This window comes from Gossypium raimondii, chromosome 3 (assembly GCF_025698545.1).
Source record: "Gossypium raimondii isolate GPD5lz chromosome 3, ASM2569854v1, whole genome shotgun sequence".
NCBI classification, from domain to species: Eukaryota; Viridiplantae; Streptophyta; class Magnoliopsida; order Malvales; family Malvaceae; genus Gossypium; species Gossypium raimondii.
Window position 1 is genome coordinate 59,212,411 of NC_068567.1, and position 17,837 is coordinate 59,230,247.

General features: G+C 32.7%; 1 protein-coding gene across 1 annotated transcript; it reads left to right on the forward strand.

Moving 5' to 3' along the window:
- Window positions 1-5,602: 5,602 nt before the first annotated feature.
- LOC105795070 (copper-transporting ATPase PAA1, chloroplastic) lies at window positions 5,603-17,677 on the forward strand. Its single transcript, XM_012624529.2, has 17 exons — window positions 5,603-6,134; window positions 6,241-6,294; window positions 6,379-6,532; window positions 8,074-8,148; window positions 8,298-8,575; window positions 9,966-10,181; window positions 10,507-10,605; window positions 10,875-11,024; window positions 11,799-11,945; window positions 12,224-12,274; window positions 12,371-12,543; window positions 13,357-13,489; window positions 13,824-13,921; window positions 14,112-14,355; window positions 16,253-16,456; window positions 16,824-16,904; window positions 17,212-17,677. The coding sequence occupies exons 1-17, from the start codon at window positions 5,703-5,705 to the stop codon at window positions 17,473-17,475; spliced, it is 2,853 nt and encodes a 950-aa protein (XP_012479983.1). The 5' UTR covers window positions 5,603-5,702; the 3' UTR covers window positions 17,476-17,677.
- The last annotated feature ends 160 nt before the right edge of the window (window positions 17,678-17,837 follow it).

Genomic DNA, 17,837 nt, shown 5'->3' on the forward strand with positions numbered 1-17,837 from the left:
CCCAGGACTGCAGCAGTATGAGGCATCCGCCGATGTCATGGACTTTCGGCTTTGTCGCCCGACAAAGCTCCCGGTACAACATTGCCAGAACGGCGGAACCCCAGCTGTACGATCTAGCAGTGGACAAATTAGCTAATAGGGGCAAGTACATCAAATGCACACTATCGCCGTTTGCATCAGGCATGAGTACTGCCCCTATCATATGCATGATGTACGCTCGAGCAGCGCACATCAACTCACCTTCACTGGCATTCGCTGATAATTGTCCAATTTTGGCTTTCAGCCATGTAAATTTTAAGCCGGAAAAATACGACTCACCATCCTCTGGCGAGTCATCAAGGAGCTGATAACAAAGCGCAGCCGGATCCGTGAATGAAGATACTCCCGTTACGGGACTCCCGTCAATTGGAAGCCCAAGCTGCAATGCAACATCCTCCAATGTCACCGTGCACTCCCCGCACGGAAGATGAAAAGTGTGGGTCTCCGGGCGCCACCGCTCCACTAGCGCAGATAATATATCAAAGTGCAAGTCAGAGGACCGAATCAATGCTACTGACCCAAATCCGGCTAGCTCCAAATATGACATCAATCGTGCATCCGAAGCTATCCTTAAAACACTCACACGGCCCCTTAATACTCGAAACGAGTCCTGATAGTGTTAAATTACAGCAAAATTATTACGATAACATAATTTATTTGTATATACTGCGTATTTTATTTTTAAATAAATAGAAATCGTGATTAACAAATAATAAATCATACCTAGTTATTAGCCGCATCAGATATGTGTTCATCGTTTCCAATCACTCGAGCCATTGCGATGCCTGCAAGTTGAAAAAAAAGTTAGTAAAAAAATCGAGCCATTTGTTCATATTTTTTTCTCCACTTTTTATTCTTTTAAAAAAATATCATAATTTCTAATTTTATGATATTTTAAAAAATATCATAATTTCTAATTTTATAAACTTATTAAATGTGTGTGTTATTTAAATTAATTTTGTGTAAGAAAATAACCCTTACCCCTGCCATTTGCTCGTATTATTTTCTCGATTTTATTACTTTCAATAAAAATATATTAATTTCGTTCTTTATTATTTTATATTATTTCAAAGACATTTTCTTTGAAATATTTTGTATTAATTATTTCTGAATTTTAAAAAATTTAGTATTACGACACTCTTACTTCCATAATTTGTTCAGTATTTTTGGGTTTTCTACAAAATATTATAAGAAAATAAAATTTTACCAAAATATGATAACTTTTTTAGTTATCAAAATATAAATTTTTATTTATCAAAATATAATTTTTGGTAAATCAAAAAAAGTTTATAATATTTCGTATTTTTTATTTTTTGTAATATTTTGGTAAAACCCAAAATAAACCCTTTTCCCGCCCTTTGCTCGTATTATTATTTTCCGATTTTTATTACTTTCAATAAAAATATATTATTTTCAGTATTTTATTATTTTACATTATTTCAGTCCATTTTGTTTCAATTTTTGTATTGATTATTTCTGAATTTTTTAAAATTTTACTAAAACACTCTTACTTGCCATTTGTTCGTATTTTGTATCCGCATTTTATTATTTTAAAAATATCGTCATTTTAATTTTATCATTTTACATTATTTCAATGCATTATGTTTGAGATTTATTACATATACAATTTTTTTGCATTTTATTATTTTCGTGAATATAGAATTTCCGTTTTTTCTTTTCGTATTTAATGTTTTCTTAAACATATTTCTTTATCATTTTACTTTTAATGCTATTTTCCTAAAATAACTAATTTCAACTTCCTAAGAAAAATTCATAAAAAAATCCTAATCAACATACAATGTACATACCATAACATAAATACGTATAATGTACATAACATTAAAATATATATGCTAAATAAAATATTAAAATACGTATAATATAAATAACATAAATTTTAACATACAAATATTACAAAAATAAATTTATAATAAAATTACCTTTTTTTCCTTTTTGAAATCTTTCCTCCCTCTTCTTCTTCTTCTTTTTTTTCTCTTCTCCTTTCTTTCTTTCTTTTTTTCTTTCTTTTTTCTTCTCCTTTCCTCTTCTTCTTCTTTCTTTTTTTTCTCCTTTCCTTTTTCTTTCTTTCCTCTCCTTCCTTTTCTTTCCTTTTTCTTTCTTTCCTCTCCTTCCTTTTCTTTCTTTCTTTCTTTCTTTCTTTCTTTCCCTCTCCTTCTCCCCCCAGCACCGGTTGGCTAGCCTAAATAAGGCCTTGGTGCCGCCAATGGTATTGGCACCATTGGTGCCGCTAATGGCAGTGGCCTAACCCTGTTGGTGTAGGCTTTTTCAGCTTTTTTTTTGTTTTTTTGATATATTTTCGTAATTAAAAAAATATATAATATTTTGGTAAATAAAAAAAGGATAATATTTTGGTAAAATTTTATTTTTTATAATATTTTGGTAAAAAACCCTAAAGATTGGGGGTGATATTGGTTTGGTTCAGTCGAGCTTCAGAGATTTTTTGAGGCAACCATCCTAATTCGGTTTGGCTTGATTAAGTTCTCGATTTTTCATATTAATTTTTTATTTTGAATCTTTACTCTTATTTTGACAAAATAAATTTTGTTTTATAGCTTTTAGATAAAAAACTAAATTTAATATATATTAAATAAAAAATAAATTTGCAACCGTAATTTTAAAGTTTACATTTAATAAATCATCTAAATATATCAATTCGGATCAATTTTCAATTTTTAAAATTTTACTACTTAACATAGTTGCAATCACTAACTTAAAAAATGCATGATTAATGAAATCTCCTAATCTCTCTTTCAAGGGTGGAGCTAAAAAAAATTTGGGAAGGCGGAATAAAATTATATATTTTTATGATAACAAAAATAAAATTTCACCATTTTAATAACCTACATCTTTATAATAAGGATTAAAATAATTTTTCTCAGGATCACAGATTTATTATAGTATTAGGCTCAACAAATCGTGTAAGGTGGTATCACAGTTCCCAAAATATGCTAACAAACAACAGCTAAGTTCTTAATGAACCTTTGGGGGTAAGGAATACCACCAAGATCGTACCACTCCCTTCAAAATAGTAATGGAATATGGCATTGTAAGGGATCTTTGATGCCGCATATACCATGGAAATACCTAAAATGATTCAAGTGATCTGCAAGACTATTACAAGTTTCTGAATAAGCTTTTATCTTGGTGGTATTGGGACCTATCAAACAATCATGGACAATGGGTTGTTTTATACATCTAACCACTCGTAATCATCCTTAAATGATTGTTTCAATTCCTTAAACTTTTGCTTTAGGATTGCTACTTGTTTGACTAAAACAGGACCAACACATGGGAACTGTTAATCATGCTAGTGGTCGAGGAAGTGCCTGGTTTTATCTTTGTTGTCAGGGAGTTGGTCGATTTATTATTGTTTTTTGTTTATGGTTTGTTGTTGTGAGGCCAATGTGTTGAATAGGAATCGTATTCTGGTCTGGTATCGGGAGTGGAAAATTCGCTGTTATTGAGCTGATGTAGAGGGAAAGGTGGTATAGTCGTAGGGGCCCTAAAAGAAGACTTGGGAATGGTAAAAGGACTAAAAGTGCCTGGAGTCATGTAATTGAAAATTTAGATAAGCAAGCCAATTCCACTTCAAATTATTGGTTAAAATGCACCATAGGTCCCTATATTATTTGTAAATTTGAAATCTAGTCCATATACTTTTATTTCTAAGAATTTAATCTATTTACCTTTCATATTTTAAAATTAAAAAAAAACACTTAATAGCAAAGTAATTGAAAAATTGACTTCATGATAAATATGAATTTAACAAGATAATTTTAATAATGTTAACGATTGGACTAAACTTTAAAATCTAAAAAACAGATAACTTAAATTTTAAAATAAAATATAAAACTAAATTTTAAATTTATGAAAAATGAAAATTTATTTCATAATTTAACCATATTTTTCAAAATTTTAAAATGTTAGTACATGTAGATCGCACATTCATTTTCGTACCCAATTGTATTTATTTTTACACCTAATTTCAAAGTGTTAGGTTGAACTTGAACGTGATAGTTTTTTTTCTCCTTTTATCAAATATCGTGATTTTATTTTAAATTAATCTACATTTTGTATTATTATGTAAATGACTTTTAGCTGTTTAGCACTTCAGTATGTACTTTAGGTAAATTGCACCATACATCCCCAAACTATATAGTATATTATAAATTAATCTTTAAATTTTAAAACAAATTAAGTAATTCTTAAAAATATTAATATCATTTCAATTAATCCATTCTGCCAATACAATTATCAGCTTAAGTATTGGAAGTTGACTTAGATATCACATAAAATATATTTAAAATACATATAATTAAATATTAATTATGTGTAATTATTACGTAAATAACTTAAGTTTGATGTGTATGGGATATGATATAAAGCACACTTGAAATACATAGATGAAATTTTAGATACATGTACTTATTATATGAATAGTTTGAATTTGATGGTTTGAAAAATAAAAAATATTATTAAAATTTAAGAGTTTAGATTCAAACTGGTAGGGGTCGTTTGGTTTTCCGAGTCTTAGATTATGTTCTATAATAGGATTATGGAAATGTAATATTATGGGTGGAATATGAGATTACATTGCTTGGTTGATTTGACCGGAATGTAATATTGATGTGTTTGGTTGACGAAATGTAAGATTATTTCGAAGCACGTTTTACTCAATTGCCCTAGTTATGGAATTTGTTTTTTTAACAAGTTTAGTTCCTTTAATATATTTTAGACTCAAATTCTACAAAAGTATGATAAATTATTACAAGTCTTACTTTTTATTACAATTTATATATTAATAAGTATCTATTTTATTGAAATAAATTTATAAATCATAATTATATATTAATAATGTTAATATCCACCAAGTTAAAATTCAATCAGCATTTATGAAATATATATATTTTGAAATAAAATCATATTCATTAAAAAAACAAAAAGATTGAAAAAACAAAACAAAGTGAAAATAACTCTGGGTACAATTATACCTAAACCAACAAGCTTACCTCATACACTTTTGCCTAAACCCTCTAGTTTTCACCCAAATGCTCCAATCTATGAGCATGAACAATACCAACAACAAAAGAAGGACAACTAATACAATTAAAATAGTTCGCTTTCAATAAAGTCGCCATTGCTAATGTATAAGCAGCTTTATTATCATTCCTACCAATCCATTAAACATATAAGTGAAAACCTAATATAATATCTCATAATCAGAAACGTCAAAAACAACTTCCCACAATATTTGACTATCAATTTCAAAAATAACATCTTCCATATAACATGATCGAAACTAAGATAAAAGTTTATGAACGTCAAAATTTCCATAAAACTGGAGATACACTACACAAAATTTCCCCTCCTCATTATGCACAAATGCGGCGCATTCCATATACCCACTATGAACAAAAATAGCACTGCGGATTTTAAGTTAGTTTAATAATATATTGTATTTGTAAATATTATAAAATATATTTTATACCGTAGAGAAGCTGAAATAAAAATTTAAAACGTTTATATTGAGTTTGACGTGCAGCCGCGGGATATTGTACCGAAAAGAAAAAAAGATAGGGGCCTCAAATGCCTTGGACTTTCATGGGATAGTTTCTTCTCCATGCTGCAACTCCAATCTTGACATGGAGTCAGCACTTTCAGTTACAGTGCCCACATTGGCTGTCTTCTCCATCCCCAGAGCCTTAAACCGTCATTTCTTCTACAACAATTCCTCTCTCATCGCTCGATGCATCCGTTCTCGTCTCTTTCCTCAGGGCCGAGGATGTACTCTTCTTGCTTCCCGCTCTTATTCGTCTCCACTTAGGAGCTTGTGCTCCGCTTCAGTTCCCCAACGTTTACACCACCGTTTGGAGTGCGTCGCGAGTTCCGCAGCTTATTTTGGGGCTGCTGGCGGCGGCGGCGTTTATGGTGGCGGCGATGGAAGTGGTAGCGGTGGCGGAGGTGGAGATGGTGGGGAAGGAACGGGCGACGGGGACTTGAAGGCGAAATTGGGAGCGGGAGCCGTTGACGAGCCATCTGCTTTATCTCCCGATATTATTATTCTTGATGTTGGGGTATGGTTTCCCTTTTTTTTTTTACTCCGTATTTTATTCATAAATTTAGAAAGAAAAGAAATAGCGTCAGGTTACTGATTCTTTCCCTTAATTTCTCCGGGCTTAGGGAATGACTTGCGGCGGGTGTGCTGCGAGTGTGAAGAGGATACTAGAAAATCAAGTAAGTTGTCTCAATTTTTTCTTTCTTCTTTTGTAAATCGAATTAGTTATTCCTATCTCATTGTATCACTGATTTGAAATGCAGCCCCAAGTGTCCTCTGCTAGTGTCAATCTCACAACAGAAACAGCAATAGTGTGGCCGGTTTCCGAAGCCAAGGTTGTGCCAAATTGGCAAAAGGAGTTAGGGGAGGCGTTAGCTAGACAGTTGACTAGCTGTGGCTTTAATTCTAACCTTCGAGGTACTAAGTATTTTCATCGTCTTGGTCGTCCAACTTTTTGTTGTTTGAATATGCTTTGCATGTTTCTTTTCACCTATTTCTAGAAAATGTGCTCGATTAGAAAACTTCATCCATTCTGTGTAAAGCAAACTGTTTGTGCTTCATTTGATAAGTGCTTTTTTTGTATTTAATTTGAATTTTTGTTGCTTTTTCCCACTTCTATTCTTCTTCTTTTTTTGCTAAAAAAGTGGAAGTGTTTACCAAAGTGAGCCTTGATAGTAGATAAGACCATAAAAAGTGTTGCTAAAATTTCATCATGGTAGTAATGTGCTTATTTAAGGATTAATCAAGATTTGAGTTAGTATGCATTTGGATGGCATGTAGAGCTATGTACTTACGGGCCCCTTTCTAAAATTTTAGTGTCATGCACATGGCTCTCAGAGATCATGAGTTGTATTGTTCATTGAAGTGTTAGTCATAGATTTGAACTTCCTCTGTACTAGTAGCTTGAAGTATAATCTACCATCTCTCATGTAAGATTACCAATTATGAAATGTTGGACGGGCCAAAATGTTTATGGTCTTGAATAATAAATATTATAGCATCTCTTGTGAATGACGATCCATTAAGCTCCTCTAACTTTAGATGAGAGAGTCATAACACACGTTGCATTTTTTTTTTCATATGATTCATGTATGTTTGGTGGGTACGTCTCTGAAACTCAAGACTCTCATCTATATATAGATGCAACAATACAAGCATTGAAGTCATAGATATAATTAATTTACCATTTCTCCTTTCAATAGGTCAGCTGCGGCGGCCACTTGGATAAAATGATTGGAGGATTTTCTGGTCGTGCATAACGCTAATCTTTTGAAGAATTAGTTGTGTCCATTCTATAGTAACTATAACAAGAGTCCTCGTTCTATGTTAATTTACAGCAAAGTTGTTGCATTGCAGTTGAAGACTGAAGGAATACTAACAACCTTAATTTTGTTTTGGAGGTTCTTTTCGGTGAATCTCTTGCGAGTGACCTGTATGCATTAAAAGGGGCTATCTAATAACAGTTTGTTAAATAAGACATGATTGCTTCAGCTTCATATTATGGCCGTGTATCTCTTAATTTCCTATAATTTTCCTCCCAATTGTTTTAAACTTATTAATTATTAATTTGTTTCCCCATATTTTAACCCTACCATATGGTATTTGCCATTGTCTGAGAGCATGGATTGATATGGTCATAAATAGATTGTCATGGTGGGATCTTATCTATGTAGTCATCTCCAGTGTAAAAAAAAGGCTTTCTTGTTGTTTTGCTTTGAGATAAATTTCTAGAAAAGATTGTGCTGCCAGTCAGTCAAATATAATTTAACTAGGAAACTTTTCTATTTATTCTTATTGTTCGTGGCCAAGTTTAGCCTTTCTGATCTATTTGCTTGACAGACTTCGCTTGGTTTGCTTCCTGATATGACTTGTGTTCTGCAGAGTTGTAAATTATTCCATAAGTTCCTTCTACTAATCTACATTATGGATTGATTGCTTGGCTTATTTCTTCTATATAGATTCAGGTCGAGATAATTTCTTCAAAGTTTTTGAACGGAAGATGGATGAAAAGCGTAGCCGCTTAAAAGAAAGTGGTAGGTACCTTTTCACATTCCTTTTACTTTTCAGTAGATAAAGTGGTAGATACCTTTTCATATTTCTTTTGCTTTTCAGTAGATTGTTAATAGTATGCTAATGGTTGTCTTCCTAAGTAATTCTGGTTTAATTGCTTACACTGTTATAGGTCGCGAGCTTGCTGTCTCCTGGGCTTTATGTGCTGTGTGCCTCATTGGCCATGTCGCCCATTTTTTAGGAGCTAAGGCTTCATGGATGCATGCATTTCACTCAACAGGGTTCCATTTGTCATTGTCTTTGTTTACATTGCTTGGTCCTGGGCGTCAACTTATCTTTGAGGGTGTGAAAAATCTTTTTAAGGGAGCTCCAAACATGAACACTTTGGTTGGTCTTGGGGCTTTATCCTCTTTTGCTGTTAGTTCTCTAGCTGTGTTAATACCAAAATTGGTAAGTCTTGATACTTATTCCTACTTGTGTAGTCTATGGATATCCACCTTTGTGTATGTAGACATACGTACATATGAAATGCAGTAAAATAACTTACGTTTTGAAATCTATGTTGTTTATAGCATGTTTATGACTTCAAAATTTTGAATGTCATGTTATGACTTCTGTTTTTCCTATTAACAAAGCCATGTCTTGTTGTAAGCATACTTTGACTTCTCATTGTAAATAAACTTCTAGGTTATTGCTTCCTTTTTCAGTACTTAATGTCAGCTTCTCATATTTCATTTCAATTAGTTTCACCATTGAGAGTAATTTTGTGTTTAGAGTCAGCGTATATGATAGTCAGATTATTATTTATACATTCTAGAGTAGTTTCAGTTCAGGGTTTCCTTGACTTGTTGACTCTCTTGTTATTCTTTTTGCCTTCCTTCTTTCAGTTATTGTATTTGAACTGAAATACACCTTGTATGAGTTGACAAATACCAAAAGTTGCATGCCACGATGTATTAAGGCCGGTTAGCATGAAAAACCAAATAGCATCCACATATTGGAATTTAGAATAGGTAGAAGAAAAGCCAATCACAAATATTCTCAGTTTACCGCCACTTGTTAACTACTAAATTTTATTATGGAATTGTTGCCAATCTCAACTTTTGTGGTCATTCTGACTTCTCACTATCATAGCTGTTGAGTGATTGTATGGTCAAAAGAACATAAAGATGTTTTAAGCAAATAAATTGAAGGCCTTTATCATCTATTTCAATCTTGTATAGTATATACGGGGATACTTCTGAAGCAGGCATAGTAAGAGGATAAAAATGGAACCTAGGGGGTGTAAAAAACCTGGATATCTTATCAGAAACGATGAAGAGTTTTATAAGACCAACATGGCTGCTGAGGTTTGTATGCTTAGGTCTTCCATATATATATGCTATTTATCTGAGAGATGTGACTGTTCGTTATCTGTTAAGTAAATAAGAAAGAAACATGGTAAATTTGACTATTTAGGATTGCATGGTACAGAATTTGACTATTTAGGATTGAATAGTTGGGAGTCCTCACAAATATTTTGTTTCTTTATTTGGGTAAGACAGCTTTTTCTTTAGTTAGATTCTGGTTTATTCCAGTTTTATAATATTTTATTGGTTCTTGCTTGGAGTTCCATCTCAGGTTGTTCTTACTAACTTGTAAAATTCTTCAAATAATTCGAAAGTAGAAGTTTCTATCATATGGTTTGAGTTGCAATTTGATTTGCAAGTGTATTTGCAATGATTGGTCTGGTTTTCAGATTCTGTTGCATGATTAAAGTGGGGGTGTAGACTGTAGAGAGCATGTGAAGGGGACATTCAGGTTAGACATCAGTCCTTTTTAATTGATATCGTGTTTGCAGGGTTGGAGGGCATTCTTTGAGGAACCAGTCATGTTAATAGCCTTTGTCTTGTTAGGAAGGAATCTTGAACAGAGAGCAAAAATCAAAGCAACCAGTGATATGACTGGACTTCTTAGTAGTTTGCCCTCACAAGCTCGTCTTATGGTTGATGATTCAATTGTTGAAGTTCCTTGTAGCAGTCTCTCTGTTGGAGACCAAATTGTTGTACTGCCAGGAGTAAGTAAATTAGACTCGTGCTTTAATCTGTTATCATCTCGTATCTTAATGCTTTCCTGTTTGGTGTGTCTGATGTTTACTGTTTATAATTTTGTTATTCATGTTCACTGTTTATTACTTCTATTAGCAAAGAGTGTTGTTCCTTCTTAGGACATATGAGTTATGTTGCTGCTTTCTTTACTTTCTAAACTTAGGATGCTATATTACTATTACTGATTTTCACTGTGATCCATTTAATATATTGAAGTGCTAAACAGTTTCATGAATTTTCCTTTGTTGTAGAAGACTTTGTTATTTCTTGACAAATATTCTTGTTTTCTTCTAGGACCGTGTTCCTGCAGATGGAATAGTCAGAGCCGGTAGAAGCACCATTGACGAGTCAAGTTTTACTGGGGAGCCAATGCCAGTAACCAAAGAACCAGGGGTATTGCTCTTCAGTTGTAACTATTCTTATTTTTTGTAGATCCAGATGATATCTATAACCATGTTCAGTACGTGTATGGTTTTAAATTTGCCATCTTCATTCCCTCCTCACGGCAAAAAAATTTCCTTCTCTATCTCTTCCTCCTCTTTCTACCTGATTCACTTTTCATCTTTGAATTGCGTCATCTAATGTCAACCACTCAGTCCCTAGTATTAATACTGGCCTCCTTTCATCATATTATACCAAATTGAAACTTATGTTTGTGCTAGAGTCAAGTTGCAGCTGGAAGCATCAACCTTAATGGAACTCTTACAATTGAAGTACGGAGACCTGGTGGTGAGACTGCAATGGGAGACATTGTTCGTTTGGTGGAAGAAGCACAGAGCAGGGAAGCTCCAGTGCAGAGGTTGGCCGACAAGGTTCTTCAATTTGTTCCCTATATTTTTTGCAGAACTTATTTCATCTTCAGTGGGATAAAGGGATCTTTTGGTAGATACATTAAAAATACAAGGAATATTATCAGAGAACTTGTTTGGAATCACTGTTCACATGGTTAACACGGATTGCTTAGTGGTGGAAAATAGGGCACTAGTCTTATCTGCTCTCCAGTGCCTCCTCAGATACTAAATGGTTTTAGAACACCACCTCCCCCCAGGTTGAATAACTCTGTTAGGCTACTTTTTACTTACACACATGGCAATCTTTCTTCTATTCAACATGATTTTCTTCAGCCTTTCAGCTCCAAACTAAAGAAGTAATTCCAGAAAGCATATCATGTCTGGATAAAATTTTGAATGATGCATATTTGAAGTTTATAATGGAACAGTAAAATATTTATTTTCCTGCATCAGTTTCACATGACCTTTATTCTTGCATGCATGAAGCTTTATACATGGTTGAAAAATTCTGGTTGATTCTGATCTCCATGGTTTAAAAGTTAAAAAACTCTGTTGAAGTGAGGAGCTGTTGATGTGAAAGGTGGCTTAATTCCTCCCCCCCCCCCCTTTTCTTTTTTCCTTTTCCTAGCTCAATACAAAGAAATGAAATAATCAATCAACATAATAGAGTTGTATCCTTGTATCATGTTCTTAATTAATGGCTGTAACGAGAAAGAAAAAGAACCATGGCATTTGTTGTTTACTTTCGGTGGAAAGGCAATTTAACTTTCTTCAAAAAAAAAATTGGAATTCCAGGTGGCTGGACATTTCACTTATGGAGTTATGGCTCTCTCTGCTGCTACTTTTATGTTCTGGAATCTGTTTGGTGCACGAATTATTCCAGCTTCTATTTATCAAGGAAGTGCAGTTTCACTTGCCCTGCAGCTTTCCTGTAGTGTTCTGGTATGATACATGGAAATCTACATCCATCTTGAACGATCTTTGTGTGTGCATTATATAACTAGAAAGTGAAAAGAAAAAGAAAAAGAAATAAAGAACAGTTCACATATTATCTGATTGAGAAAAAAATATGATGAATTTGTTGATATTGCTTCTTCAAAGTGCCTTCTAGTTGTTGCTTTACTTCATAATCTGATGTAAATGTGGATGTTTTGGCATCCATTTTGTTTTCTTTCTTAACTTTTTAGTCAGTTTCATTGAACCTTTATCTGTTGACATAGGTTGTTGCATGTCCATGTGCCCTGGGTTTAGCCACCCCTACAGCTATGCTGGTAATTCTTGTTTCACCATTTTACACCATGTTAGACTAGTGACATAGTTGAAGTTAAAGTTAATATTGTTTTATGGCCTATATTTGGTATTTTCAGGTGGGAACTTCATTAGGGGCAACAAGAGGATTGCTTTTGCGTGGTGGAAATATTTTAGAGAAATTTTCTATGGTGAATGTAATTATATTTGACAAAACGGGAACCCTTACTATTGGCAGACCTGTTGTGACAAAGGTTGTAACTCCAAGTCGCATGGATCATAGTGATTCCAGGTTGAGTGGCTTCTGAAACTTTAACATTAAATGGCTCATATTGAACTTTCTGGAATGGAATTATCAGTGATCTAGTGTATTTAATCTAAAATTATCTTTACGTAAATTTTTGTCTCTTTTTTCTTCATGAACTGCCTATGTTGCTGTCCAAAGATATATTTTCTTGTGGACTGTTTCTTATTCTGTCCATGTTTTTCATTTTTGATGATGAACAATTTAGGAGATCAATAAAACTTGAGTCTTCATTCAACCGTCAGTTTTGCTGTTTTTTTGCAAAAGGAAAAACAAAACATATTAAAGCAAAAGATAAATTTTAGGGAGTTTAAAATTTAAAACTGACTTTTATGATGAGAAAAGGCTTGGTTTTACTTCTATGTGGAACTATTTTATTTATATTGGTTTATTTTTCGCTTTTTAACTATTCTTTATATTATGATTTTTCTATTTGCTCTTGCCTTATAGCAAAATATGAGAAACAATAAAAAAAAACGTGTGAAGGATATGTAGCCTAAATATGATGTTACAGTCCTAGCTCATAAAATTTATGCATATGTGCCGTCCTGGCTCTATACTGTTTATAAGTTATTCAGTCTGGAAGTGTAATATTTGCTAAAAGACCAGTTTATGAATCCATGATATGAAATTAATTGAGAATGGATAATTTTGATGGTTCATCTACACTATGGCTGGATAGAAGATATCCTTGGTGCAAGTCCCAGTTTAAAGTTGCCAAGTATTATGCTAACAAAAATGTGTGCAGCTTTTGCCAGGTTATACATTTTTTATGATGAATAAATGTGTGCTTTGGTGCAGACAACATTTCGATGGTAGTTGGTCTGAAGATGATGTTCTTAAGTTAGCTGCCGCTGTAGAATCAAATACCATTCACCCAGTTGGTAAAGCAATCGTGGAAGCTGCACAGGCTGTGAAAAGTCCAAACATAAAGGTGCTTAACTTTTTTTTTCCCCTATCTTTGATATAGGCTTCTGTTTAGGTATAAATTTAATCCTTTAATACACAAATATGCAATAAGAAACACAAAAGTTTATACTAAAGAACAAATAACTGTGACTTAGCTTTCAATTTTACTGCTCTTTCCTGTCATTTTCAATCAGCAATGAAATTTCCTTTTCCTCTTTTTGAGCTTTCAAGCTCAACTTACAGTGACAGTTCTTCAGTTTTCCGGAAACATCCATGTTCATTACATCTGTTTGGACAGTGATGATGTCCTTTCCATTTATCTATTGGCTGTGATTTTCATGCAAAGGGCTTTCTTGTAGGTGGTGGATGGAACATTTGTTGAGGAACCTGGATCCGGCGCTGTAGCTGTCATTGATGATAAAACAGTGTCAGTTGGGACATTAGAGTGGGTTCAGAGGTAGTGTATTCTCCGTGTGTGTGTTTTCAGTTATTATATAGTATACTAGTAAACGTGATCTTTAAGAGCAATTTCATTTAGCAGAAATTCATCTTTTTATTTTTAAAAAAATTGAGGGAATGATTAGGTAATTTCTAACATAGGGATCATCAGGTAATTTCTGTCTGACATAGGGGTTTATTTTCTGCAGGCATGGTGTTGGCGATAGTTTGCTTTTGGAAACAGATGAGGAGCTTAGGAATAAATCTGTGGTTTATGTTGGAGTGAATAATAAGCTCGCTGGTCTTATTTATTTTGAGGATCAGATCAGAGAAGATGCCAGGCACGTTGTTGATTCTTTGCATAGGCAAGGAATCAGTGTGTACATGCTTTCTGGGGACAAAAGGAGCACTGCTGAGTATGTTGCATCAATTGTTGGAATCCCAAAGGATAAGGTAAGTTTTTTCCCGATGATTGAACACACTATCCATATAGGTTAGCATTTGGTGTGAAATATTACTTGCCTTTACGTCCCTGCTTACGCATGGGGATTTATAATTTTTAATATATTCTAATTTTTTTAATTATGAAAATTAAATTTATGATAATAATTTAAGGTTGATTAATTTTTTTTAAACTTATTTCTGAATCATGTTTGGGATAATCATTTCAAATATGGGTTAAATTTGGATATTAAATGAAACTCTAGATAAACTTACAAAATAACTATTTTAATTTTTTTAAAAGTTTTAGAAAAATTACCAACAAATTATGTATAGATTAAATATATTATTGCTAAAATTAAATTTATGATAATTTATAAAGATATTTGTTTTGAATATTTATTTTAATTTTAAACTTTTTTGGATTGAGTAATGGTCAAATGCTAATAACTTTAAATACATTATTTAAATTCTATTTTGTAAGGATTTATTTCAGTTTTTTTTAATTTTGCCTGTAGAATTAAAAAGTTTAAGTGGAAATTGATAGGATAATAATCCTAGAAACATAAATAAAACAATTTGCAAGCAAATCAAATATGGATTTAAATCAACTTGGAAGTAGATGCATGAAGAAAAACATTTCTATAATTTATTCAAAATTAAAATAAAAATAAGTAGTTAAATATTTGTTTACTTGAGACATATGCTAATATTAAATCAATCCGCGGTTCAACATCTAAACTAATAGTTTTTAATGCATTATTTCACAATAAAATAAAGATGTCGTTTTCATATAAATTCATAATAATAAATATATAATATTTAGTTTAATTATGTCCCTATCTCAGTACTCTTTCAAAATTTTGAAATTTAGTCTTCTACTTTAATTTTAGGAATTTAGCCCTCTACTTGACTGATTTAAAATTAAAATCAAATTGACAACAGTTTTATTCGACTTCTATTAATTTTGAATATGTGACATTTTAATATTCAAAAGTTTGTTTTAAAAATAAAGCTTAAGTGATCATAAAGATATTCAAATTTAATAGATATCAATTAACAATGTTGTCAATAACTTTATTTTTTAAGTAAAAAAAGTAGATGGATTACATTCTTGAAATTAGAAGCAAGTAAAAAAACTAAATTCTTAAAATTAAAAGTAAAGAGACTAAATTTTAAAAGTTTGAAAAGTGTAAGGATTGACAGGTAATTATACCTTTTTTCTCTCTTTCTTTCCCTCCCAACTCCAACCAAAACCAACAAAAAAAAGGTCCTAATGTGTCATCATTTGGAACCTACACTTCTACAGTACTCCAATGTTTCTTCTTTTTATATATAGTTGTAGATGTTAGTTTTTGAGCTCTGCATGAGAAAGAGATGGTTAGAGCTACTTGGGTTGTATCAGCTTTAACAAATCATTGTTGAAGTTAAACGTATCCTGACTGGTATTAAGAATTACTGTTAACATATATGTAAACTACTAGCCATTATGAATGTTAAATCAATCTATCATAGGTCCAACACTCTGTAAACGAGCTAAAGCTTTAGATTTATGGACAATATTTACTATCAGAAGAAATTTGCTTTGTTTAGTCCAGGAAGAGAAAGAATCAAGAAAAGAGATGGGAGGTGGTTGGGTTTTATGTTGGTAGCATTAGTTGACAGAAATTTATAGAATAATAACAAGATAAAAAGCAGATGCAACTTAAGAATCCATGCTCGGTGAAGGATTAGAAAACTTTCTCAATCTGCAATATTTTGTTCCTAGCCTACAAGAAAAAAGAGGCAATATGTTATATGAACATTTCCTTACTTTCCCTTTTTACAAAATTTATAGTGACCATCTAGAGCATTCAGACACTAAATCGAGCTTGATTAGATATTAAAGATGGTGCTATATGGTTTCCAGGTGCTCTCTCAAGTTAAACCAGATGAAAAGAGGAAGTTTGTAAGTGAACTTCAGGAGAATCAAAATGTGGTAGCTATGGTTGGCGATGGAATCAATGATGCTGCTGCCTTGGCTTCAGCACATATTGGAGTTGCCATGGGTGGTGGTGTTGGTGCTGCAAGTGAAGTATCTTCTATTGTATTGATGGGCAATCGACTGTCACAGGTATCGTCTTAAACTAAATTTTGTGTACCAAATGGTCGAAATAATTTTTTTTCTTATTTTAATAGTTAAAACCGTTGAATTCCTTTTCAGTTAATGAATTAAATTTTTATTTAGGGTGAACACATAAGCGTACAAAAGGTCTGTTTTATTCTGTCAAACATATTCTTTCTATATGCAACTTGGTGCAAGCATTTCAAGCATATTGGCTATGTCTATCACAATTCTGGCAGGCCTTAAAAATCGGGAATGAATGCAGTAGTATATGATGAAATATATTTTCTGAATTCAGTTGCCTTTTCTCCTATCAACTCCATATTCCACATTGCCAAATGTATAATGTAAATTGACTCGATTTATCTTCATGCAGTTGCTTGATGCCTTGGCGCTAAGCCAGCTAACAATGAAAACTGTGAAGCAAAATCTTTGGTGGGCTTTTGCATACAACATTGTAAGTTTTCATCTGTTTTTTTTTTTCTCTTTTCAATTTGCTTATGGCTCTCTTTCTTGCAAAGCAAGCAAGTAATAAACTTCGATAACAAGTGTTTGCCGCTTCTTGTAGCATTGTTGTTACCAGAAACAATTTCATACCAACCCTTTATATCTTGCGACTTCTTTTCTGTAGAAGTTATCTGTAAATATTGGGTGTGCCTGAGCCTGACCGAAAGGCAAAATCCAGTTTGTTCCTTCTAAAAATTCACTTTGATTTTACTTCTTTATGTGAACATCTGATAGTGCTTTGGTTTTTACTAATATAGGTTGGAATTCCAATTGCCGCTGGAACATTACTGCCCCTTACGGGGACAATGCTAACGCCATCAATTGCCGGAGCCCTTATGGGTCTGAGTTCAATTGGGGTGGTAACAAATTCACTGCTCTTAAGATTCAGATTTTCCTTACAACAGCAGCAAGCTTACAGATCATCACTGCAACCGCCACCCCATGCTGCCATGGATATCAACAATGATCTTGCGAAGGATCATTCAAGAGCAAAATTGAAGAAGCCTGATTCTATAACATAGCTAAGAATATATTCTGGCTCTTATAGATGGAATGAGCTACAACTGTAGAAATGTTAGAAATTAAGGGACCCAACCCTTTTTCCTTCCTTACATTCAAATAAGTTAAAACCTTTTCGGCTGATAATCTGTAAACAACTCAATGATCCCTTGATTTCTTTTTTCTTATAGTGTATTTCATCTTGCTGGTGATTGAATTTTTTAATTTAATTTTTGTTTATAATTTGAATATCACTGTTTAAAATCAAATGTAACATTATTCTAATTTGGTAATTATTCAAATTTTAATAGTAAAGATTTGGTTAAAAACCTAGTAGAAAGTAGTTTTTACATATTGAATCCGGATATGTAGGGATACTAATCTT

Excerpts from the sequence above, each read along its gene's own strand:
- LOC105795070 (XM_012624529.2), top strand. The coding sequence starts at position 5,703 with ATGGAGTCAGCACTTTCAGTTACAGTGCCCACATTGGCTGTCTTCTCC. Across the intron at positions 10,182-10,506 it reads AAATTGTTGTACTGCCAGGA|GACCGTGTTCCTGCAGATGG; the intron begins GTAAGTAAATTA and ends GTTTTCTTCTAG. Across the intron at positions 13,922-14,111 it reads ACATTAGAGTGGGTTCAGAG|GCATGGTGTTGGCGATAGTT; the intron begins GTAGTGTATTCT and ends TATTTTCTGCAG.